We start from the raw sequence: 27516 nt of genomic DNA on the forward strand, positions 1-27516 counted from the left end.
GGTAGCTCTTCCCATTGTCTTCCCTCCAAACGTACTTGTAGGTTTCCTGTCTTGGCAAATTCTCCCACACCCACCCAGTTGCTAACTTGCTAGGCGTCCGTCACTGCTTCCTGGGCCTCCCTCAGCGCCACACCTGTCAGTCCCACGTATGTCCCTTCTGAGTCCCCTGGCGAGCGGCCCCGATGCTGCCGAGGCAGTTCAGGCTCTGTAGATGACTGTGGCAGTCACCTGCTGGTTTCCTCGCTCCAGTCTTGCCTTGTGCAGTCCCTCCTCCACACTGCAGCCATAGCGATCTTGCTGACATGCATGCTGAGCCCAGCATTCCCCTTTACAGCTGCTCACCGCTCCTCAGAACCTTTAGGACAGTGTGCAACCTTGGCTGCAGGTGAGCAACAGCCTCTCACATGTAGGCCCCCTGCCCACTCTGCCCCTTCTTACCTGACATTCTCGCTTTGCTGAGGAATGCATGGTGCCCTCAGTGGATCATGTTTTCTCTTACTCCTGGCCCTTCCTGCTTTTCTTCCTTTTCTTTGTTCCCTCTTTCATCTTCAGTCTGGCCAGCCTTGGTCATCTTGGAGGAACCAAGCTGTTATCTTCTTCTGATGATTGCCCGCCTCCTAGTCCATACCAGGTATCTACTCTATGAATTTCCCTAATGCCCTGGTACCTGCTTTTACTGTGGCAGTTAGCACATTGTGTTACAATCGCTTCTGTCCCCAATAGATTCTCTACTCTGAGGGCCGTGACTGTAGCATATTCATTATTGAATTCCCAATTCCCAGCGTGATGCTTGGCACATAGGAGATAGTCAGTAATGCTTGAATGAATGAGTGGGTGAACGAATTTATATTCCCTCTAAGTCTTGTCTCTGAATTAAATTCTCCCACTCATTCAAGCCTCTCTGATACATTATTTCTTGTCCCCTCACCCGTTTCCTCTTCTTTAGATGTCTCAGTGTCCTTCTTAAAGTGTCATACCAGGGGCGCCTGGGTGGCTCAGTCGTTAAGCGTCTGCCTTCAGCTCAGGTCATGATTCCAGGTCCTGGGATTGAGCCCCATATCGGGCTCCCTGCTCGGCGGGAAGCCTGCTCCTCCCTCTCCCACTCCTACTGCCTGTATTCCCTCTCTTGCTGTGTCTCTCTCTGTCAAATAAATAAAATCTTAAAAAAAAAAGTGTCGTACCAGATTTACAATGACATCACATTTAAATTTTAAAATGGTTTTTCATTTTTGTTTTTGTTTTTTTTTATTTTTGGATAGCCCAAGTCACTGTGACCATTACAAATAAACAAAATATTGAATAAACTGAGGAACAAAGAAAATTGCTAGAATTTTTCTTTTCTTTTCTTTTAAGTTATTTATTTATTTATTTGAGAGAGAGAGCACAAGCAGGGTGAGGGGCAGAGGGAGAAGCAGACTCCCTGCTGAGTGGGGAGCCTGACGTGGGGCTCAGTCCCAGAACTCTGGGATCATGACCTGAGCTGAAGGCAGACGCTTAACTGATTGAGACAACCAGGCACCCCCAGAATTTTTCTTTTAATGAGACCAAGTGGTAGTCACACATTGGCATAATGAATGAAATCAGCATTCTCCTCGGTTACTCTCAAAGCATGAATCGGTCTTTGCCTTAGGTGGATGATTGTTTATTAGACTGGTGTTGCTAGGCCATAATTACTGAATTCAAGTCCCACTGCCAAGTCAAGGCCTTTCCTAAATATTGTGGCTTTCTCCTTCTGTAAAATCAGGATGATTAAACTTTTCATCTATCTACCTCCAGTGTTAGGAAGATTGATGAAGCTGTATTAAGGAATCACGTTTTGTTTCTTGGATGAAAGGTGCTTTGTAAATGCAATGAATCAAATGTTATTATTTCAAGTTGTATGACATTATGGAGTATCTGTGGAGAAATCTTGCCTGGGCATTGTTTGGTTATTTTTGTTTTTACAATAATCGTAACTGTTAAATTGGGAGTCATCTGTGGGAATACAAGGGTCTAAATGTTTCCAAGTAAAAAACTCTGTGTGTGTGTGTGTGTATGTGTGTGTGTGGGTGTGTGTAAGAGAGACTGAGGAGGTGTAAACCTTAGTTTCCTTAATAAATTATTCCCACAGGACTATAGTTACTGTGAGGATTAAATCAGGATAATAAGTAATAGCATTTAGCACCATGCCTGGTGCATAATATCATCCAATAAATGATAGCTGCTGTTGTTATTTTCTTAACCGGACTGATTTTGGCAGTTTATTTTTTGATATGTGTTTTTACTTCAGTCTCATTCTACAAAATTCTTTTTTTTTTTTTTTAAGATTTCACTTATTTGAGAAAGAGAGAGAGAATGAGTTGGGGAGAGGGGCAGAGGGAGAGGGAGAAGCAGACTCCGTGCTAAGCAGGGAGCCCTACATGGGGCTCTATCCCAGGACCCTGAGATCAGAACCCTAGCTGAAGACAGCCACTTAACTAACTGAGCCACCCAGGAGCCCCTTGTTCTACATAATTCTTAACTGCCACTTTAGTACATGAATTCTTCAACTTGGGAAGACATTATTAAAGTTTAGAATCCTGGGGTGCCTGGGTGGCTCAGTGGGTTAAGTGTCTGCCTTCGGCTCGGGTCATGATCCCAGGGTCCCGGGATCAAGCCCTGAGTCAGGCTCCCTCTTCAGCGGGGAGTCTGCTTCTCCCTCTGCCCCTCACCCTGCTCATGCTCTCTCTCTCGCTCGCTCTCGCTCTCGCTTTCAAATAAATAAATAAAATCTTTAAAAAAAAAAAGTTTAGAATCCTTGGTTGAGGGCATGTTTTATAAAATCTTTAGAAAGTAGGGACTGGGGCTCCATAGTCTGCATTTGACCATAGCAGAAGTTTAAGAAGTATTTAGAAAGAAAAATAATCATAACTTGAAATAGCAAGTATGGTCAAACTTGAAGTCTGAGATCTTTCTTGATTATAACTTACTAAATGTACCAGATGAATGTGTGTGTATGTCTGCCTATGACTGCCGTATAATAAATCACAACCAGAACCACGACCACCATTTACCGAACACTTAACACACCCCAAGTCACTGGGGTACATTCAAGGATGGGAAGGGAAGGGAATATATAAGAGGAGATCAAGATGTGGTCCATGTTCTTGGGGATCTCCCAGTCTTAGGGGTGGGTGTGGTGGGAAGAAAGGCATCTACACAGATAACTAACACAAGGGAGGAGAGCTAATTTGGTAGATGGGTAGAGGGTTTGAGTAGATAAAGAATAGAGTTAACAAGCTTTAAATTTCCAATTAGAACATTGATGAGATGAGGTGCTATTTTGAACACCACTCTACTAACTGGGTGGATATCTTTGGGTCTAACTCATTTTAAAGCTAGAAGGGCTTCAGAGCATCCTCTGGCCACTTTTCCGTAGGTGTTTACATAGCCATATATGTCCAGAGAAGAACATTTTCATATTTCTTAAATAACTGTGGAAGCCGGCTCTCCCACTTATAGGACAGAAAAGGAAAGAGAAGGCAGCTGAAATTTATTTAGTATCTACTATGTGCATGAGCTTTTTGTAATATTTAATTTTCTTGATTACCCTATAAAGTTGATATTTCCCCCATTTTACATTGCAGTTCAGAGAGGATGAGTAACAGACTTGTCCCAGTTCACACAGCTAGTGAGTCCCAGAATTGATTTCTGCTGCACATTTGCTTCTCAGTAAGCTGAATTATAACTCCTAACTGTAGTGAAGGATCAGGACTTAAACTATCTGTTTTATCTTTTTTTTTTTTTAAAGATTTTATTTATTTATTCATGAGAGACAGAGAGAGAGAGAGGCAGAGGGAGAAGCAGGCTCCCAAGGAGCAGGGAGCCCGATGTGGGACTCGATCCCAGGACTCTGGGATCATGACCTGAGCCAAAGGCAGATGCTTAACCATCTGAGCCACCCAGGCACCCACTATCTGTTTTATCTTTTGAAGTTCTATTTTCTTGTTTCTGAAAACATCCAAAGAATGCATCATTAAGTACTTTGTATTTAGCAGATGACGGAGTCCACATAAAATAGCCACTGAAAGGCTACCCAAAGGCAGCAGGACTAATAGCCAAAAAAGGTCACTGAAGTAATCGGTAAGGTAGTCTGCATCATGGTGACTGTGGGCTTCTTTATTGCTTTAGGGTTTCAGGATTTTATTAATACTTTTTCCATTAGGCCAGTTACTTTGGTAAAAATTTTATGTAGAAAGAAGGTTGTAAAGAGTGTAGTCCTTGTCTACACCTAAAACAAAGGCGTATTTAAGTGCGAATTTCTGAATGGTGTTCCAAGGTGTCCGTGATCTTGCCATTAAAAATCATGTCTTCCCTTTTCAGCTTAAAGAAGTCTTCTGCCGAACTGAAAAAAATATTAGCCAATGGCCAGGTAAGTGTCATTACATATTAAGATCTTCACGTAGCAGTAACTTGTTACTGTCCAGTTTTTGTATCCATAAACTTAATAAACAGATAAAGAGCCCGCGAACGTGCCCCTGTCATAAATGAATTACAGTGGCTTAATTTGATTGGCAGAACAATTTGCAGCACGTTTTTCAAACTGTGCTAATGGGTTTCAGTCCCAGCAGATTGAAGTACCATGCACACACCCTGCTGCCATCTCAGTCTCAAGAAAGTTAATCAGTTCTGAGCAAGTGTGTCAGCCCATGGGTTGTCGAAATGGCCCTGTGTCGGGAGGTGTCTGCCGCCTTCATTATCTTTGAGGAGAAGTGGAAGAACTTCCTTTCTTACCTCGGCTCCTTCTTTTGTCCCGAAAGGAACGCTGGCTTTTTAGGGAAACAGAGTAACAGCCGACCTTTGGCATTTAAAATTCCTTGGCTTGAGAACCCCTTGGTTTGGTTTGCCCGGTCGACTGGCCCTCTAAAGCCTTAATGACCAAGACGGGCCTGCAGGCCAGATATTTCTCACTAATTTTGATTCAAGTAAATGGACACATCTGAAATAGTATAGTGCTTTTAAACATACACTGGCAAATTAAGCTACCTATGGGGTCCTCGATTCTTCAATAGCAACATAAATGCGTTTTAATGTTTGTTATAAAGGAAGCCCTTTGATAGCCTTGGAGGCAGGCGCCTGTCCGTTGCGATCAAGCCTGCCTATTAGGCTCTATTGACTGAGACATCTGTGTCACTGCAAATAAAAGACTCTTATTGATTTTCTTAACTGCTGTTCACTTCCCGTCCATGTTTCGAAGGCTGAAATCTTAATTATCTCAGATGCTTATTCAGTGCCTTCACACGCTGACCTCTCCAAGGCTCATTGGCATTTCATGAATCAAGTACTTGTTGTGGAGCCCGTCAAGAAGACAAAGCTGGGTCCTCGTGCTTGTCCTTTAATATCACCTGTAACTTTGTGGCCTAATAGATGTGCATGCCTTACAATGGTGACTGGTGGGTAGTGCTTCTTGAAGCCCTGCTTCTTTAGCACACAATCGCTTGAATACAGTTGGAAAAAATAAGTTGATCTGTTTCTGATACCTGATCGTCATCCAGAGTGTGTGAATTCTAGTCCTTAGATATTCTGTTTACAGCTAATGAGAACCTGGTATTGTATGTGTAATCTTGACGGCCTCAAAATTTTAGAGACTATTTACCTAATACTTTTGACTTTAAGCAGCCAGAAGTTTCTTTGGATTGAGGTCCACAAAAACCCCTAGTGCCCTGAACATGTTCAGAGCCAGTATGAAACAAAACCTGACGAAAAGCAGAAACACTGAGGCTGGGATGTTTATGTATCTTCAGCATGCTTGCATTCTAGTTACTAATTGTAACTTATGTATGAGTCACTTGCGTTCTTCAGCTGGAAAATATATTTCAAAATTGACATAAATTAAGAAGCTTTAACTACATTTGTTCAGCCCAGGCAATGGAAAATAACCTGTCATAGATTCCTCTTTCAAAGATGAAAAATAGTTTATTTCCAGTGCAAGAAAATAAGCGTTCTGAAATGTTCCTAATGTTTTGACAACAGACCTAGTACCACAAATATCCTAGTGGTGTCAGTTATGAGGTTCTCGGTGGTGGAAGATTGTCACAATGATTTTTGACACTTAAAGATTGTTTATTGCTTTCCCTTGGGAATGTGATAACCCCTACGTTAAACAGTGTGACGTTTTCTTTCTTTCAAGGAGCAGCCTTTATTGTATTTACTTTCATTCACAAGAACAAACAGAACAGAAAAACCCACCTTTGGAAGTCCTCATAATACCTCCTCCTTGTACTAATTTCTCAGTTCCATGGTGCTATAGGGTAACTAAAGAGTGAGCGAGATCACACTGCAGTGAGGTAACATGCACATGTGGTGTCAATAAATTTCTGGGCTGAACACGGACACCACTTGATATGGAAGATGTAAGTCACATTTAACGATACTTTAACACTTGAGCATAGTTTTTTATTTTAGTGGTTTATGCTCTCAAGCATTAATAATGATTTGCCTTTCCACTAGCCTCCACTTAGATTTAATAAGGAATTCATATTAATCATTAAAAGAAAGGGACATGATTCTTCAAGATAATCAAATATTGACAGGTTAGAAATAGCTTTCTGCCTGGGTTCATTGATATAGGTTATGTGATATAAATATTTATTTCTTTTCTGTCACTCAGAGTAAATGCCACCAATTGATTCAGCATTGATATAGTGTCAACAGTTCATAAGAAGCATTTGACTAGCTTGTGTTTTCCGATTAGTCTCTGCTCTATAAAGTGGGATTTACTAAATCTCTCCAATTGTCTGCTCATAGAGTGTGACTGCTTTCTGAAACCATTATTGCTTCGATTTGTTGAAGCAAAGGTCTAGTGATAGGACTAGTTTCTGTCAGACCTTTACATATAAAATAAGGATTAATTGAGCATTTTTATTTTAATGATTTATAAGCGATAGGTACTGATTCTTCTTAACACAGGCAGACAATAAACAAAGAATATTTTCTTTGCTGATCCATAATTGAATTCCATTTCATTTTTCCCATTAATTTCATTAATATTATATTAAATCAAGCACATTTTAAAGTTTAACATTTAGTCCTTGGAATGGAGACATTGTTTTTCTTTTACCACTTAATGATGGAAGATTTCTTTTTTTCTAGCTTAAAAAAAGCCAAATTATAAGATATTTTAGGCATGTTTCATTGAGAGCTATAAATTAGTGCCACTGGTGTGTTTTTGTGATGTTTTTCCCACTTCAGTTTTAGTACGGTATCTTCTCTTGAACATTGGCCCTTGATTTGAAACTGATTAGAAATGGCCCAGTGGGTCAGTTTAAAGGATTAAAAAAGTACACAGTTACTCCAAGGATGAACGACTTTGACCTTTGCATCTCTGAAGTTGTTTTCCCTCTTTTTGTGTTTTAGATTTTGTAACACTGTTTTCCTTTTCCCAATAAATCAAATATTAAATGTACTGAGAAGCCACAGATCCTAGAACTAATTCTGATCCTGCTGCATGTTTGGTTATTTTGAGAACTTCGGATGCCTTTAGGAAAACTTTTTGTGGTCCAAAAAAAAAGGAGGAGGAGGAAAAATAGGAATTCTGTAAAATTAGCTTTAAAAGCTGTATTAAGATCACTATATAAAACTCTTAGATTCTTATGGTTCATCTTTCATCCCATATGAAGACCAAAACGTAAATGAGACTGTATGGAAGTCCATACTGCATGACCCGCTCCCCTACCTACCCACATGGACATGACCCGTGTGTTGTCCTGCCTAGTCCATGTTTCTTTCCCTGCCCCTGACTCTCCTTCAGCAGGAGCAGAGCCCAGTGCCCGTCATTTCTCCCAGGTCATTTGCCGTCTTTCATTTGACATGTAATTGTAACTCTAATGGCTTTTTCTTTTTCTTCTCTCACATCTAGTATTCTGCCTTTTATTTGCTTTTTTTTTTTTTTAAGATTTTATTTATTTGACAGAGAGACACAGTGAGAGAGGGGACACAAGCAGGGGGAGTGGGAGAGGGAGAAGCAGTCTCCTGGCTGATCAAGGAGCCCGATGGTAGGGCTCGATCCCAGGACCCTGGGATCATGATCTGAGCCGAAGGCAGATGCTTAACGACTGAGCCACCCAGGCGCCCCTTATTTGCTTTTTTTTTTTTTAGTCAAAACAAGGAAACAGCTATATTTAAAAATAATTCAGTATCTCCATTGAATAAAAATGTTATTACACCTCTTTTCTCTATAAAGAGCTGTGTGATCTTTGAAACATTTCTCTTCTGAAAAACAAAAACCACAGCTAATGAAATTGCTTTTAACTTGTGAGTGCCCTTCCATTGGTTGTTTTCCTTCCTGTGGGCCAGTGAGCCTGATGGGAGAGAAGATCCCTCCATACTCAGCCAGGACATCAGCTGCTAAGATACGGCACTGAGCAGAGAATACTGAAGGACTGAGTTCTAGCCTTGACTAGTTGTTATTGACTAGTTTTGTGACCTAGTTGGGCTATGCATTTGAAATGCTATACAGTTCTATGATTTTTGTGGTACTTGATCCCAACTGTAATATTTAAATATTATATGCTGTAGTCATATAAATCCCACTTTTGTATCAAAATGAACACTGTTTCTGTGCTTCATTTAGAAAAGTTGAATTAATATGCTTATCTAAAGAAAAAAGGCAACAATGTTTTCACCTGTTAGTTGATCCTGTTAGTGATTTTTTCATAGTTAAAATCAATTAAAGTAACCCATTTTGATAAGAGATTTGAGATTCTCAAAAGGTTGTTTGTAATCCATTCAAGAGCTTGGCTCTGATGGTTTTCCTTTTAAATGTTTTTTTACGTGAATAATATTTGCATACTATATAAAAATTAGAAAATCCAAATGAGCAAAAAGGAAAAGAACCTAATTTTTTTAATGTAAAAATCTATCCGTCACTTCATAGGCCGGACGAAGGTCTATAAAACTTTAAAACATTGTAGAAATACTTTAACTACCTTTTTATGGATACTGTCTTTTTAAGTGAGATGGTTTTAGAATTTTCACTCCAAAACCACTTTTATCTTTATGAGGCTCTTACCATCTTATTGTCTGAGGGAGTCCAAATTTCTGTCCTTGAATTTGCTTACCCAGCGCTTAGCATATGCACATGGATGTGCTCGCACACGCACACACACACAGACACACAATATACCACTTCTCTCAACCTGTTCCCTGTTGGATGCCTACCACCCCTGGTCAGGTTGTAATGCTGGGGATGTGGGGTGAATGGCTGCTGCACTTCTCAACCTCCTGGGCATTAGAGGTCAAAAAAAAAAACCTACAAAGTCAGGATTATAATGGCTGAAGCTGCTCAGAGACATGCCATACCTACTCCTTGGCCTTCTCTTCCTCCAACTTCTTGCAAAGGTGTAGGTCCATCCCAGTGTGCTATTGGAATGTGTAATAACAACGTCTCGGCATGTCTGCTTTTCTGAGAGGAAACTACTGGTTCTTTTGTCTGGAAGGCCCTGATGGTGTGGTGGAAGGGTTGCAGTCTCAGAGTGTGGTCCTTCTAGAGCCTGAATCCTATATATACTCTTTGAGGTTTGTTCTCCTAGAAATTTACTTTGGGCCCTGATAAGGGTGCAGCTTGTTAGGCAAGCTAATGGTACCACTGAGGTTAAGAGTGCTATTCAGACTACCTTGAGAAATGTTCTGAAGGAATTAGCCTATTCGTACTGGCGAATGGATACTGCAGTTTACGTGTGTGTCCTTCATACCCCTTGATCAAAGTAAACCCAGTAACAGCTCTGCTACCTCAGTATCTCAAGTTATTTTGTATGCTGCTCTTCTTCCTGCTGTTTTAAAATTTATCATTTGGTGCAGAATAATGAAGTTTTCTTCATGTTCCGTCTTTTATATAGGGTAAAATATGGTTTCTTTTTTCTGCATTAGTAATATAAAGATAATGAAGAACAAAATTTCCTTCAGAGAGGAAAATAGTTGCCAGTTTTTCTGACTTGTCTATCATTTTGCCTCTGACCCTAAATATAGTAATTAGCTGATTGCAAATTGCGTCAATCAGGTTGTACTACAATTAAATTGGGTGTTGAATTGGCCTTTACACATTAATTTGTCAATATTCTTTTAGGGCTTGGCAGAACGGCTTGGAAAGGAAGCCGTTTCTGGTACCTGCGCTGTACTCCTAATTATCACAGCTCTGAAGCCTCAGTCTCAGAAATGTATAGAAGAAAAATATTTCCCTTGATAAATGGAGGCCTGCTTTATTCAATTGGTAGATGTTTAGAGCAAAATATTTAAAGCTTTACTATAATGGTCTGAAAGCAAACTATTTTTTTCCAGGTGATATTGAATTAAAAACTCCATCCATTTTCTGCCCATGCAAGGCAGTGCAATTCCCTGGAAATTGATTTTTTTTTCCCATGGCTTACTATGGCTTTTCCCAAGCTTTAGCTATATGGAAAATAACACTTTTATTGAATCCATTTAGTGAATAAAGTTGGCAGTTAATTTTTAAGCAACTGGACCAGTGTGTAGAAAATTACTGAATGCATCAAATGTAATCTGACTGGTCTTAAAGTCATTTGATAAATAATTTAGGGAGTTCTTTAAAACTCTAAAACATTATTTTGTGGGCACTAAAATAATTGACTCCTATTCATGATACAAATGAGAGTAGTATTTGTGGTGTAATAGTTTTACAGAACCGGGGAAAATGTGCATGCTATTTAACATATTAAATTATGAAAATGACTTTAGTTTATAGGAATCACATGCTTATATGTTTTCCCTTTATGCATTACGATGTTTGACTGTGTGTGCATTTGAAAGTGCACTCATTTGGCACTTTTCCACCAGCATAATATTATTTCTACCCAGTTACCACTGTATACTAATTTACTGTTTCCAGGGAAAAGCTATATCTACTTTAGGAAGATCATCAACATTATTCAGTTAGTTTGTTTAATGTTAGCTATGGGATCACCTGACTGATTGATTTACAGATTGTTCATTAGATTACCGGGCATGTGTGTGTGTGTGTGTGTGTGTGTTGTCTTCCCAAGTTTGACTTTGGTTATGTGCAGTGCTATTTGGCATTGGTTATGTGTAGTACTAGAGACTGTGTTCTTATCAGTATCTCTGACCTGACCCTTTTGAGCTATGTTATATCATTCCATTTTGACACCTTTTATCAAACTTTAATGAAATGACCCAGGCAAACAAATTGTCATTAAACTTTCCATCACTTTGTCCCTTGGTATCGTCTTTTATAAATTGGACAGCAAATGTTGTATTGATCTTCTCATTCTTGCAGCTGAACTTGAAATGACCCAGACTGCTTGTTGTTTATGGCCCAGAGTTGCTTTTCCTTGACATTTCCATCCACAGCATGACACCCTTTTTGTTTTTCTTTCTTTCTCGTGGAGATGAATGAACAAGACATACGGTATCGAGACACTCTTGGCCATGGCAACGGGGGCACAGTCTACAAGTGAGTAGTCGATTTCATTTAAACTTTCTATCCACTTTAGCCAAATGTGAGTACTCAAGTTCTCCATGGCAAAGATTTTTAAATGACCACCAGCACTTAGATTTTATTTCGACTTTTGACTCCAAAATTCTGCAAGGCATCTATTTTCTCAGGAATTGCTTGGAAAAGTGCATTTATATTGCCTTTTTAATATTTCTGCGTCTGCATCTCTCCTGGGTGAGCAGTTAATAGTCCACCATTAGCAAGCATACCTTTAACTGGCCTGAAGTTTAATGCATTTTTTTCCTTCACTCTTTCGCAGCATTTTTTTTTTAAAAAAACTTGCTGGCACCCTATGCTAGTCCCCTGCCCTTTTACAGCTGTGCCAAGTGGAAGACAGCCCTTATAAATACCATTGCTTTGCCCTGTGTCGACACCATAAGTTATTAACAAGCCTTCTTCCTCTTGTATTTCCTTCTCTCCTCACCCGAGTCCCCTGAGAGAATTTCTACACATTGATGAATATGTTAAGTTATAAAATTCTCCCAAATTCCAGTAGCAGTGATCTTACCCTAAAGGAGTGTTCATTTTCATATTAAAAAATGCTAACCGTAAAAAATAGTTCTCTCGACAGGGAAGTCTTTCTCATGCAGTAGTGCAAAGTTTAAACTACATAATGTAATATCTGGTACTTAATAGTCTGCAATGGTGTATGAAAAATATTCCACTAGGAATTAAAAAATCCATACTCTGTAAGAAAGCCTTGAGGGAATAATAAAGCTTTCCTCCAGAGAGCTGTTTTCCATATATACACCAACTCTGCATCACATTATGATTGTGTTTTTACCTTAGATGTTTTAATGTTGATATTAATACATATCTTCAAAGTTGTGAAACAATTTCTAATTGGTTACTAATGCTCTTAGAAGTTTAAGTGCTTGCTAACCACATGACTGTAGATAAAACTTGCCCTATTGCCCTATGACCATGAAGGGTCACATCCTAAAATCCCAGAACATCTTCCACACACAGATGCAGGCTTGGCATAGAATTAGGTTTCTTGGGGTTAGAGGCTTCTTCTCAGTCAGCTGACCCATTCACCCACTCAGGGCTTCAATCTTCTCTGCAGGTAGAGCCAGGATGTGAGTCTGTTCTCCTGAGTCTAGTCCTTTAAGAACTTACATTCAGGGGCGCCTGGGTGGCTCAGTCGTTAAGTGTCTGCCTTCAGCTCGGGGCGTGATCCCAGGGTCCTGGGATCGAGCCCCACATTGGGCTCCCTGCTCCATGGGAAGCCTGCTTCTCTCTCTCCCACTCCCTCTGCTTGTGTTCCCTCTCTCGCTGTGTCTCTCTCTGTCAAATAAATAAATAAAATCTTAAAAAAAAAACAAAAAAACTTAAGTTCATATATTTCAATTATTTTTTCCTACAGATGTCTGGGTACTGTGAGTAGTTGGTCTTAAAGTTAAGTGCTTCCACTGTGATAATTCAGAGAATTAAATAACAGCATATTGCTTACATGATCCTTAGGCCATGCCCTTAAAATGTTTTCATGCCTACTACATTGGATGGGTTTGAGTCACTCTTGTCTACCCTGGATCATACTAGCATTCCTTCCCAAGCAGCCCCAGTGCTGCATAAAAAACATTTCTTCATCTTACTCTCCTTCTTACTCCTATCTGACTTGAATTTTTATCCTGTTCTGAAGGTTCTTGGGTTCAGGTGCCCTTAGGAAGGAAAGAAGAAGGAACCTGCACACTCTTGATTTGCTTCTCTTGAGTTCCCTGTGAGGGAGCAATTTTCAAAGCCTCAACCTTGCTTTTACTAATGCTTTTATGCTTATAGCCAGATATAATAAAAACAGGAAAGATTTCTAGCAACTCTTCAACTCTCTGGATTCCTTTTATTGACTTCAAATGGAATCCAAAATCATTTCTTTAGACGCCTAGCCTATTCATGTGTTCTGTTTAACCGGATGTTTAGCTCTCAAGCATGTTCGTATTTTTAAATTGAAGTCTTTTTGTGAATTTACTGTCCTGGTTTATTCTAGCAGGGGGGAAACATAAGACCACCAAACTCCAGCAGATGATTTTTATTAGAAATAATATCCCAGATGTTAAGATTTTAATCTTTTCTTTTAAAGCGTAGGTTAATAACAAAAAGGGGAGGTGGTTGCAGAGAAATAGAAATAACATGCCCATCTACCAAGGAAAACTTAACAACATAAAATCATGTTAATGTTTTTTCTGTTTTTTTAAAGGTTTATTTATTTGGGGGGGGGTAGAGGGAGAGAGAGTCTTAAGCAGACTCTGCGCTGAGTGTGGAACCCAGTGCAGGGCTCAATCTCACGACCCTGAAATCATGACCTGAGCCAAAACTAAGAGTCAGACACTTAACCAACTGCACCACCCAGGCACCTTAAATCATGTTAATGTTTTATTATTTGTTTAATTATGGTGAGAAACATTTAACATAAAATTTAGTATCTTCACTATTTTTAGGCCTTCAGTTCAGTGGCATTAGGCACATTCATACTGTTGTGCAACCTTCAACACCATCCATCTCCAGAACTCTTTTCATCTTGCAAATCTGAAACCTGTGCCCATTAAACAGTAACTCCCTGTTTGCCTTGTTCTTGTTTTTAGCTAAGAAGCATGGCTAGAAGTTCTCCTTTCATCAGGGCCACATTATCTTACACATCTTTAGCGCAAGTTCTTTAACTGCTGGAATGCTGTGTTAACATGCAACTTATCTCGATTTCATTTATCTACCATTGCTAGTGCTCAGTATGATTGTTGGAAGATTTTTAACTTTTTATTTTTTAAAAAAAGATTTATTTATTTGAGAGAAAGAGTGTGCACCTGTGCTCACACACAAGCAGGGGGAGGGGCAGGGAGAGAGGGAGAGAGAGAATCCCCATGCAGACTCTCCACTGAGTGCTGAGCCCAACCTGGGGCTTGATCCCACCACTCTGAGATCTTGACCTGAACTGAATTCGAGAGTCGAACACTCCACTGACTGAGCAACCCAGGTGCCCCGCATGTTGTAAGATTTAATATGTTTTTGACAGTGGTTGTTTTTAGAGGGTGAGTGACAGTAACATGATCATTTTAGGGCTTTATTTTACATAGTATATTTCTTATACAAAGAAGACATTTCATTGATCTTATTGTTTAGGTGATTCTTAAGAGGACAGAACGTAAAGATAACCAAATTGCATAACCACTTGTCATTCATCATTGGTCTCCATTTCTGTCTGGCCTTCAGTTGGTATTGTTCTTATATCTGTGGCTTTTAGTTCAGCACACTCACAAAAAAAAAAATGGTATAATCGTCAAGAAATGAGAATCCACTTTACTAAAGTCTCTATAAAACTGTCTGATGTGTTATGATTGACTTTATCCTATACTAAGTTTACCTTAGTGGTGTTGACTATAAAAATTGTGATTTTTTTCAAACAAAATGATTATATTACAGGCTATGCTACATAAACTAGATGAAGAAAATATTGGAAAATCCACTCATTGGTGACAAAACTGCCTAATGGCCTATTTAATTTTTTTCTTATAAAGTATAATAAAGCTAATAAATGCAAAGCAAAAGTTTAATATTTCTTATTTGCTTTACTTGATGGGATGTTGTGAATTTCAAGGGATATGACATCATGTGTAACTGCAATATATATTATTTAATAGTTGATCACATTTTTGCCCTTTAAGTCTGGATATTCCCCCAGTTACACAGTATGAAATTCTGGGGCCCAAACATTTAAACCAAGTGGTATTGTGGATGCTGTGCATAGTCCCCTGCTGAGTTAGTCTCTGTATTATGATAATGACCTAGGCAGGTAATTTTAAGTTGGTATTTCTTGGATTACTAATTTGGGCAGAATGGATTATAAAGGAAATACCTTAGACTAAAGTAGAGTTTATGCCTAGGAAGAAGAATAATTTAGGAAAAGAAAATGAATGCATTTTCATTATTGCTCCATTTCCCAAAATGCTTCATGTTGCTCCAAAAAATCCCCAAATTCAAGAAAGACACATATTCTATCCCCCTCTAAGAGATTCACAGTGAATTTCAGAAACCTTGAGAAAGTAGAGAACAATATGTGTTATAGTTAAGTGTATCCTGCTTCTACCTCTAGCTGTGTGACCTGGGGAAAGTTACATAATGTCTTCTGCCTCAGTTTGCCCATGTGTAAAATGGAGATAATATCTAATAAGGTTGTGAGGTTAAATGAGATGTTGCATAGAAAAGGCTCAGTACTATGACTGGCTAACTAAATGTTAGCTACTCTTAATGGTAGTACTAATAATAGAAAAATCATTAAGCCCTGTGCCACCTATACTTACTTGACCATGGGGCTCTTTTTTTTTTTTTTTTTGAGGAACATCTACAAACATCTCACAGATGTTGAACTGTGTTAGAGTTGTGTTTAATTAACTTTAAGAAATTCTGTATTATATTATGACACTTAGTATACTTCTATGTTTCCTGCTATTTACGAGTTGTGTCGTGAATATGATTTATTGTATCTTACATATAGTGATTTTTTAGAAGTTCCAGAGTATTTTTCTCTTTTATCATAGTTTATTTTCAGATTGTTCTAGGACACCTGGTAAAATGTTAAGCCCATTTTACCACTGGAAAAAGCTAGGACTCACAGTCCTGTGGCCACTCAGTGGCAAAGCCAGAATTCTAGCGTCTCTCCTCTTCTCTCTGAGTTTTTCCCCCAGGCGGTGTTGTTTCTCAAGGTCAAGCAGAGTCCATTGTGTTTCCTTGTATTTTCTAGTGAACTCAGCACAGTCCTAAGGATAGAATAAGATGCTTTATACATGTTGGCTGAAATGAGAATGAGGCAAGTGGGGCTTTTTTTCCCAAGCAGGTTTTAGTAGGGCTCTTTAATTGGATTCTCCCCATATCTAGCTAGTTTTAGAGCCTGCATAATTGTTTTAGAACATTCACCTAGACGAATAGGAATTTCTAAACTAGACGAATAGGAATTTCTAAACTAAGGGCGTGTATTTGAATGATTAATTTTCTTTCAGGTGTTAAAACTGAGTACTTAGTATCCATTAACCCAACATACTTGTTACTGTCCTCTTTTTTTGGATAGTGTGTCACATTGAAAGGAAAGTAATTAACAGGCCCACTTACTTTGGAAACATTCTATGATAATGAAGACCAGTCATTCAGGTTCTTTGCTCCCTAGGGGCATTGTTAGATGGAGTTGCTTAAGCTCTGGGTCCAGAAATAAAGTAATATTTAACTCTTAGGACTTAAGTCATGCTAATAAGTCAGTTAGCCAGTAAGTAGGTAAGGATCATCTTTTATTTTTTTCTTTAATGCAAATTTGTCAGCCTAAGACTCAGATTGTCAGCTTTTTGGTCATGTATTCTAGTGTGTAAGTGTTTGAAAACAGTAATGAATTTTCTGCCTCCAGTTCCTTCCTACAGAACATTAACGGTCTAACCTGGATTTGGGGTAGGATTTTCTCAGTGATATAATGCGTAGCTTAAATGCTGCCGACATGGTGTTTTGAAGATTGGATATAAACCATTATTTAAGAATTAATTTGACTTATCCAGAGACAACAAGAAGAGGGACGGGATAATAATTCTCAAAGGATTGGTCTCTCCTCCCTTTTGTCTTATCCATTTTATGAGACATTTGTTGGGCAGGAGGGTGAGAATGGTCCTTGGAGAGAGTGACTGAGATCACATGAACTATTAAGTTGTATTCTGCCCTTGTGATACGGTTGTAGAGTCCAAATAAAACATTACATTTGTGGTTTTGGAGCTGGAATTATATCAACTCATTACAGTAACATGAGGTATTTAATGAAAATTAGAAGCTCTGGTGGTCAGTTATGTAAAATGAGAAAACACATGAATTGCTGTCTAATTAAATGCTGTTTAGTAAACAAAATATGCCCAAACATGGGATTCCTGAGGGGAAAAACATAATAAAGAGGAGTCCTTGATGAAAATACTGGGAACCACATAGTACCCAGGAAGCGCTCACTCCTCTTTCGCTGGCCAATCTGAAGGCGCCAAACCAAATCAGCAGTAGGTCTCACCCCTGCTTCTCTACCCACTGCATCAGTGACCCCACTCCTTTATATTTTTTCCCTGAGGAACATCTTGTAAATTAAGAGTAGTTTTTAAGTGGTTTTGATATTGACCCAAGAGCCAGCGTGATTGTTTGATTTATTTTAACTTTAAATTTCCAATCAAATGAAGAGCCTTTTCCTTGCAGCCAAGATCATATTTTAAACACGCAAACAAGATATCATCTTAATGCAAAATTAAATACGTATGGCTGGATTGTGTTAAAGTATCATGTGACAAGCAAGGATATTAATATTTTCAGAAAATCAATGAGTATTTGTCAAATAAAATTAATTATGTATGTTTCCCTCTTTCGCTCTCTCAGCATTCACTGTTAGAGGTTTGTTTCATACAATAATGTATATTGTATTGATTAAATTCTAAAGAATGAACCTGAGCTTGTGATTCTCTATACCTTTCCCACCTTTGCTCCCCCCATTCTGTGTTCCTATAACTTCACATGTGCTCATATCCATTATGGCAATGATGGATTATTGGCATACAACCAACACGACAGGATGTTACAGGTCGCTGAGCAGAGATTTTCAGACTCTGTTTCCACCTGAATTAACTATTATTGAAATAGTTTATTGAGATTGAAGTATTGATCATTTTCTGCTAACCTTGGCTTAAGGGAAGGAAGAGGAGGCGGAGGTGTTCTTAAAAGACACTAAATTTAATTTTTAAAAATCTCATTTATTTAGCCTTTTCTTCTTCCTGTTTTATAGCCCCTATTGTTTTATTGCTTGGAAAAGGGTATCTTGGCTTTATTTTTATGACAGTATAATTATACTTCAGAAATGCACTTGATTACTATGGGTAACAAAATTGTTCTAGTATATTGGTTTGGCCAATATTGCTATACAAACAACTTTTCAGTCAATTGAGTCTGGTAAAAATCAATACATTATGGTAATATTTCAAGTAAGAATTTGCTGAATCGAAGTATTTCAACACCATCTCCTTGTAGGGAAAAATAGTTTTAAAGTGGCAAGACTTCTTTCTAATATTTTATTTTAGTAAAAATGTTTCTTTGTAAAGAAATTGGAAGTCCCCAACCAGAAGTGATTGTGACCAGATAAACATTAGCACACTTGTGTTTTTTTAGGGTGGAGGAGATCTAGTTTTCCTTTCTCTGGCTTCATCAGGAGGGTACAATGTTGGGATTTGACTTCAGCCTGTAGCATGCCACTTTCGGATTTGTGTGTCTAGTTCTGGGTACTGAGTTTCTACAGAGAGATGTGGACAGTTCAGAGACCAGCCAGAGAGGCATGAGGAGAATTGTCAGGGGGCCTGGGAATGGTGCCTCTCCAATCCTCCTTTATACATCTGTTGAACAGTCTCATTCTGAGTCCATGCTGTGTGGATGGCACCCTGCTGGCTGGTGGGGGCAGCCTGGCTCTTGTCCGACCGTGTCCAGATGGATGAAGAAGTAAGTATGGGACTTCACAGTCTAGAGTGCATGTCTGCATGTGTGGCCTGTATGCAGGCCCCGTGTGGGGGGCTACGGAAGAGGTGGTGAGCTTTAGCTCTTTCCTCAGGAAGAATCAGGTCAGGGCCTCATGGAGGAACTGGTTTTTGAGTTGAGAAGTGGTCGAAGGAATTGGCCAGCTTTTATCTGCAGAAGAGGAAATTAAGAGCCTCCATGACAGCTGACTTTTCAAAAAGTCAGAAAAGCATTCCTGTCGACTGAGGAATAGGTTTGCTCTGTGTGTTTCTGAAGGCTAGCCTCAAATTGTTCATCTGGGCTCTCTCTTACAGTCTCCTTTTGGTTAGAGTGAGTGATGTACTCATCCTCCTGTTCTTCCCACTGGACTGTCCTCCCTGGAGGAGAGTTGTGTCCCGTGAATCTGGGTGGGCATCCTCACAGGGCCCAGCACTGCACCGCACCTACTGTAGAAACCTAGTCAGCAATTTAGGAATTAGCCTGCAGGGGCAGATTCTTGACAACCTAAGAATGGACACCGAGTGTTTTCTGTTGCTGGGTGGCTCTGGGAGGTGTGAACCCTCTTACCTTAAGCAGAACAACACGGCTGGTGTTTAGAACCACTGAGAAGAGAATTTCCACTTAGACCTGGATGTGATGTGACTGATGTGATGTGATGTCACTCCCAAGGCTAACATTCCAGAATTAATTCAGCATTCACCTGCTGTAAAAATATTATATCACGTGGTGCTTGGTTTTGTTCTTTAAAAGTTTGTCTTATTGTATATTCATTGATTCATTGAATAAATACAGTTGGCCCTTGAACAACACAGTTTTGAATTGCACGGATCCACAGGATATGTGGATTTTTTTTTTCAGTAAATACAGTACAGCACTGTAAATGTATTTTCTCTTCCTTATGATTCTCATAACTTTTCTTTATCTGACTTTATTGTAAGAATATAGTATAAATACATGTGACATACAAAATGTGTTAATCAATTGTTCATGTATTGGTGAGGCTTCTAGTCAACAGTGGGCTATTGGTGGTTAAGTTTTCAGGGAGTCAGAAATTATATGCAGATATTTGACTGCACAGGGGTCAGTACCCCTAGCCCCCCACCATGGTGTTCTCGGGTCTAGGGTACTTACTGTCACTCTGTGCCAAGGACTGCTCTGAGCACTTGCAGGCCAGCAGTGAATAAGACAGACAAGTTCCCTGTGCTCCCAGAGCTCACACTCGTGGGGCACACAGACAGTAATCAAGAAAATGATTGCAAGTAGGATGATATCAGACCCAGCAGGTGCTGTAAAGAATGTAAAATAGTTGCTCAATAAGGCTTCTCTGAAGAGGTGATATTCAAGCTCAGACCTAAAGGACAGCAAGGAGTCCGTTGTGGGGAAATCTGGGAGAAGAACCTTCCAGGCCGGAGGAACCACTCTGGCAAAAGCCCGAAGATGGGCATGAACATGTCGTGTCTAGGCCAGTGTGGCCATAGTAGAGTGAGCTCAGGGGAGAGCAGAGACGTGGGCAGAGGCTTGATCATGCTGGATCTGTCAGACCTTGCTGAATCCTTTTTAAGAAGGTTACCCCCTTTCTACCAGTGAGAAAACTAAAGCTTGGAAGGGTTAAGGGGCATGCCCAAGGTCAAATCAAGCCTAGAACTCAGTATCAAAACATTGAGTCATGCACCTTAAATATATACAATTTTTAGAAGACTAGAACTCAGACCAGGGGTTTTCTTTTTTTTTTTTTTTTTAAGATTTTGTTTGTTTATTTACTTGAGAGAGGGAGAGAGAGAGCCCCTGAGCACGAGTAGTGGGGAGGGGCTCGGGGAGTAGGCGGGGAGGGACAAATAGACTGTTGAGTGCAGAGCCCGACATGGGGCTTGATCTCAAGACCCTGTGATCATGACCTGAGCCGAAATCAGGAGTCGGATGTTCAACCAACTGAGCCATCCAGGTGCCCCAAGCCAGGGGTTTTCTATTTGCCATTCAGTCTCTGAGTTTCCTAATTTTTAATCCAAATTATTTTTGGATATAAGATATAAATATATAATTCTGAAAGTGACGTACCATCTCTAGTTCATTTTAAAGGCTTTTTGATAGATGTTTTAAAACAGTCATTTCTGGGCTGACAGAGCTGTTGCAACATTACTTGTTATTCTATCCTTTGGGTCTCTTTCCTTATCAAAAACTTAGAATTTAATAATTGAATCCCTAGATTAATTGTATGGTTATGCTAGTGGAGGTGGTACATTTCTTGATTTATAAGACACATTAAATTTTTTTTTTTTTTGGTATTTTACAGTATCTGATGTGTTAGAAAAACGTAGTCTCTTGGTTGGCATATAGCACAAGCAAATATTTGTACACCGTAGCATCTAGGGTATTTACTTAAATTGCTTCTTTGCGAAAATAATTCACTGGAAAGTCAAAAAGGCATTTAATGTGTATAACTTTCTGCCACAGTTTTTTTTTTTTTTCCTCATTGCTCTGTTGTTGGTTACTTAGATGTAAGAGACGGTGTTTCTGTTAAATGGCCACTTTATCAGAGTGAAACATGTTTCGGTTCTGATTTGTGCACTAACGCTAAATTGGAGGAGCAGATGACCAGATTAGAAGGGAAGTAGCAATAGATGCTTTGGTTGTGGGAGTTAAGCATAAAGTTTCTTTAAACATTAATTTGTTTCTTACGTGTGACTTTGTATTATGTTATCCTCTTAACCCTAAAATTTCCATACTTTTCCTTGTCGGTGTTGCAAAAGAAAGAAAAACAATGTTCAGTATTATTGCTAAAAGCAGAGTTCATGGTTTTTGTCTGTTGAATTCAAATAATGAAGTGAAAAATGTTCAGACAAAATTAGAACTTGCTTTAGGGCACAATCAATATAGCATTTTAACAAGCTTAGTGTATTTGGAAAATACATATTGTATAAGGTTCTCAAACATTCTGATTCTATTACAACTGCTAACTACAGCAGCAAAATGTAACAATATACTTAGTCAATAAACATAAAACTCGATTAAACCGTAATTAAAATTTCGGAAAAGTTATCTAAAAACTGTGAATAAAATACGTTTTTACATTGTCTCAGCAACAAGATGGATAGCCAGTGAAACTTTAGAGTGGCAGAGAAAAGCATACATGGGATTAAATTCCAGAATGAATTTTTACCACAAACATGTACTGAGTTGAGTTTCTGGACACCATTTATTTCTTCTCCCTTCTAACTTTTATTGAAGGTAATTCCTAGTGAGTGTGGTGTACAACAGCTGGGGTCGCTGACTAAAAGGACAAATGGGAAGTTTCCCTGCACCCCTTACAGCCCCAGTAGAAGATTTCAAGGCCCTGCCTGCCCCCATCATACTCAAGCACAGGAGGTGCTCAGAATCATAGTAGTCGTACTTGTTTCCAAACCGGGCCACCGTCACATGCCTGGCTTAGCCCCCTGCAGCACTGAAATATAGCTGGGGAGAATAGCTATCACTGTCCTCATATGACCCTGTGAAGAGACTGAAGCACCAAACTCAATGGATTTCCCGGAGGATTCAAAACAAGATGGGGTTAGAATCACCACTGAAACTTTCTTATCCTTTCTTATGCATTAATCCCTTCCTGGTGCCCTTCCTTGTGAATAATTCCATTTGGTTCTATGAGGAACTAAGAATGTGCAAGCCTAAGAATGTCTGCTGGCGTGTTCTAACAAATATACTACAATTGTACTTCTTACTTTATGCATCAGGCACATGTACCTTACAGATGACCCATGTGAATGAACCGCTGTCTTCTTTCTTCTCTCCTTCCCTAGAACTTGTAATCTGAATTAACCCAATGTCAAAAATGTGAATGCTTTACAAACTCGAGTCATTTAAGCATAGGATTCTCCAGAAATTATATCTTTGGGTTTTTTTCTTGTCCGTGATTTTATGAGTGCATTTGTGTGTGTGCATTTAAATCATTTTTAGGACCTTGTTGGTGTCTCTCGCTGCTGGTCTTTACAAGGAAGTTCGTTTTTCTCCTTCCACACAGACTCCTCTCCCTTTCTCCTCCCTTTAATCTTTAAAAGTCTATGTGACATCTTTAAGCCTTAGTCTCTTGAATGGATTTGAGAATAGCACTTTCTCTTGACTAATCTCAAAGGACTTTATAAAACACAGTGTTGCTTCATGTTTGAAGAGAATGATCTAATACAGTTTATATATTTTTGGAAGTCACTAAAGATACCTCAGAAAGAATGTGGTCAAATTGAATTTAGAATCCAAATGCTTTTCCTTGTTTTGTCCAAAACGTAGCTTCTCAATACAGAAACACAGTGCCATGTGCAGGGAAGTCACTCAAATTCCTTCTTGTTACTGGATTTAAAGATAACTGTCCCCGGATGGTGGAAGGTATGCTGGTAGTTTGGGTGTTGTTCAGTTTTTATGTGAAAGGAAAAGTCCCTTCAGGTTTGTTTTGACCCTAGTCATGATACACCCATTTCATGAAGTCTGTTATGCACAAAAGTGCACAAAATGAAGATAAAGTGCCTCTCTCCAGCCTGACAAAAGCCATTCCTTTGCAGAATGGTAGCTGCAGTGAAAGTAAATAAATGAATGGACAGCAATCACAGCCTAGTTGATGAAACTGTTCAATTAAAGCACAGGCATTTACATGGTGTAATTTCCCTAAATTGCCAATGAGCCCCTTTAGACACAACCAGTGTTCAAATTGATTTCAGCATTGATTTTGGCTGAAGCTGATAAATTTCTGCTTGTTAGTTAAAGTGATTTTGCAGAAGACTTTGTACTGCAGTATTGAAGTGTTCATTTAGCTGATGGTTAAAAGAGGAGTTATTTACAGAGGCCTCTACTGTTGTTCTGAGATGGGACAATTCCCCAATCATCTTTTACTTTTAATTTTTTAGGCTTCAGTATACCAATCAATAGGTGATTGAAACTGATTAAAACTTATCCAACCAGCTGCCGATGGCAGTTTAATTAGAAGCTGGATGATTCTTAAATTAAAGTTGTCTTGTTTTCATTGCATAGCCATCTTCCAGAAGAATAAGGGACTAACAGTGCTGAAAACCTAAAGTCTCGCTTTGTCGAGGTATCTCACAAGTGTGAAATCACTCAGTAGCTATTCCTGAGGCAACTCAAAAATGTAGTCAGAGGCTTTGGTCTTTATAGAGATTACAAGTAATAATATACTTACTTGCTATTCAAGGGATTTTTTTTTTTTCTGGCAAAGGGATAACCTGTAATGTAATGAGATACGTGAAAGAACAGCTGTTGGTGATGTAGATCTTATTTCATAAGCAAGATGAGTGCTTGAGTTGATTTTCCAAAATACTGCAGTACGGGATAAAACTAGCTATCATGATATCCTATGCATCTCTCTGCTGAAAACCATCAGCTTTTAATTTATATATTTTTTGAGGTCTTGATTAAAAATCAATCTCTAGTGAATAAAAAACAAGTATTGTTATATCATGTTGACTTTTCAACAGTATTGTGGACGGGGTTATAGAAGAGAGATTTTTGCTTTGGAAAGAGTCCTCATACTCATTTTCTCTAGTGTGGGACAATTTCTTGAGGTTTTAATGGAAATGGGTTAATATTTCTGTCATAGGGGACATATTACATCTGGTACTACAGGGAAGAAGGGAATAAATGGCTCACTTTTCAGAGGTGCATTTACTCTTTGACCCACTAGGGTACTATTTAGTGTTCTAGGAGAGGTAATTTAGTAAATAGTACCCCAGTGGCCTGAAAAAGTTAATGCAGCTCTGAAAAGTGAGTCATTCAATCGATTTTCCCTATTGCTTTTTAAAAATCAACACAGACCATATCCAGAGAACTTCGAAGACAACTTGAGTTAGAGGATCTAGAAGCAACGCATTTGCGTTCATTCAGGCCTATTGGGGCACACATTGGATTTGACTTCAAAGGACTTGAATCCTCCAGTGCTTATCAGAATCTTGAAGCAGTTCTTAGCCCCATCGAGCTTAAGAATAAGAAACTTTTGTGCAAATCAAATAGCTTCTGTATAAAAAGTACAAACTATAAAGCACAATAGAATATTAATTACTAGTTTACAGAGGTTTTCTGAAATATCCATTTTTGTATCTGCTTTTGGAAAGTGATTTATTATTAGCTTTCCACAAAGAAACCATGCTGCACAGATACTACATTATAATCAAGTCATTTCAGGGGAGAATTGTCCCAGGTAGTTAATCCTCAAGGTGTTCCTATTTTTTCCCACGTGTATTACCTCAGTCCTATATTTCTTTCATTATCATCATTTGGCTTTATATTTCTTGCCTCTCTGTTTTGCCCATCACATTCTTTCTGAACCTTTGATCAAGAGATCACTGTGACTGTAGCTTCCTTGATCTCTAAGGTATTTAGACCATATATGAAAAGACATTACTCTAGTTGATGTGGGGAGTGTTAAAGGCTTGAACCAGGCTGCATCAACTTATGGAAGAAATATGGAGGCAGTGGTGACAACATTAACTGAGGCAGGTGTGGGAGCAGAAAGGGTATATAATCAGAGTAATTAGAATAAGAAAGGACCAAATGTAGGGTCCCAGTAGCTTTTCTCTGACTAGAACTCTTTCCACCCCTGCCAGGTTCCCCATATCCTGGTTAGCAACTAGTATGCCCTATGGATGATCAGCATCCTGAAACAGTTGTTAATATCTGTAACCTAATAACGTGTTTGATTTGATACTTGCACAGTCTGGGTGGGGGGCTGTGTTGCTTAACCACAAATTATTTTAAAATCGGTAGTCAAGCATTTGTAATGGGTTTTAGGCAGAAGGAAGGTTGGCATAGACTGCTATTTGAACTAGTACAGTTTACATAAAAGCTTCTTTTTACAACTGCTGTTTACTTTGGATTTCCTATTTTAACAGCTAGAGCCTGGCTAATGTGTTTATCTATTATGGAAGACAACAACTGTCAGTGTTGATTTCCCTGAAACTATTTGATTCTTTTTTTCCTGTGGATGGCTATTTTAGTATGTGACATATTGGTAAAATCTACCCCCAAAGAAGTCTACCATGAGAACAGATCTCTAAAAAGATCAAGCAATAAAACAAAATTTTTGTTAACTGAACCACAGCTAATTAACATGTGTTTACTGAAAACGTGTCACTGAATTAAAAGATGATACCCAGAGCTGTTAAAAATTAATCCCACAAGATAACAAGAAGTTTTTGTATTTATGTGTATACTCACATACATTTATGCACTTTACTTTTGTGAAGGCAAAGAAGTGTTTTTCACTTGTTTGATGTGGGCTGCAGAATCATTCAGCCTTACAGTCTTTTGGCATAATTTAGTACAATCAACGGCAGGTTCCTTATTTTATTTATTTATTTATTTATTTATTTAAATTTTTTTTTTTTAGAGGGAGAGAGAGAATGAGCATGAGTGGGGGAGGGGCAGAGGGAGAGAGAGAATCTTAAGCAGGTTCCACGTCCAGCGCACAACCCAACCTGTGACCTCATGACCTGAGCCGAAATCAAGAGTTGGATGCTCAACCAGCTGAGCCACCCAGGCGCCTGGCTGACCCACCCAGGCGCCTGGCTGTTAAGAGTTTGAGATGGAAAAACTTCTGAGTTGGAAAAAGACTTCCGTTTTTATTCTAAATTTACATAAAATCAGAGATACTTTTTTTGGTCAATGAATAAAATATCACATAACAAGCAAGGATACAGTATCTGTAAATATGGAAACTGATGATCTCACATCGGCTAAGATATAAGAGGTATGGTATCGGCTTTAACAGATACCAATTTTTTAAATAAAGAAATAGATTCAGTAATTAAATCTGAATATGGCCAACTCTAAATTTCTATGCTAACGAGAACTAAGAGTTGCATAGATCATTAAAATGGACAACTAATAAAAAATATTTCATTTTAGACAATGATTTGTCTCCTCCCAGTCATACTTTTTGTCATAATGACTGAGACCATAGAGAGGTTTCTCTTTCACCTTGTCTCCTTTATTCTGCCCTGCCTCTGATGGACGTCCTGGAAATCTCTGTGGCATTCAAAGAACAGAGAAGCAGCGAATCCAGTATATCCCACAAGCTGTGAAATCTTTGCCTAAAAAACACAGAACCCGATTTTATCATTTAGAAAAGCCACAACTAGGTCTGAAGCGAGCGAGTAACAGCAAATGCATTTGTAACTTTTCTTTAAATTTCTTTAAAACAGCCTTTACTCACTTTCTTTCTCACCTTTTACCTGTCCTCTCAGAGATCCGGGGAGCAACACAGATAAACATCCTCTTCTTTCTTGCTTGCCTAAAATAAGACCATCCCTTTTTGATTACTGGTTACTTCTTAAGCCAAATCCTAAGTATTGCTTTCACCATTTTAGCGACCGGATTGTTTTCTTAGGTTTCCCGTCCATTTAGAGAATTTTCCAACAAATGATAGCACTCTATAAATAATTCACAGAGTATTTGTGTTCCCCTTTTCACCAACCTTCTCTGAAGTATGTTATGTGAGAAGTAGAACTTATGTCAATGGCATTTATTCCACGTGGTGTAGGAAAGAA

At 38.8% G+C, this 27516-nt stretch overlaps 1 protein-coding gene across 9 annotated transcripts in view; it reads left to right on the plus strand.

Moving 5' to 3' along the window:
- Window positions 1-27516, plus strand: part of MAP2K5 (mitogen-activated protein kinase kinase 5) — a 247064-nt gene that overhangs the window by 44833 nt on the left and 174715 nt on the right. For all 9 annotated transcript variants that reach the window (XM_073877255.1, XM_073877256.1, XM_073877257.1 and 6 more), the window contains exons 7-8: window positions 4342-4390; window positions 11379-11443. In XM_073877255.1, the coding sequence (XP_073733356.1) occupies window positions 4342-4390; window positions 11379-11443 (114 nt within the window). The remainder of the gene's footprint in view (window positions 1-4341; window positions 4391-11378; window positions 11444-27516) is intronic.

The sequence above is a fragment of the Callorhinus ursinus genome, unplaced genomic scaffold (genome assembly GCF_003265705.2).
Source record: "Callorhinus ursinus isolate GAN/ISIS: 27379988/994484 unplaced genomic scaffold, GSC_fseal_2.0 scaffold25, whole genome shotgun sequence".
Taxonomy (NCBI): domain Eukaryota; kingdom Metazoa; phylum Chordata; class Mammalia; order Carnivora; family Otariidae; genus Callorhinus; species Callorhinus ursinus.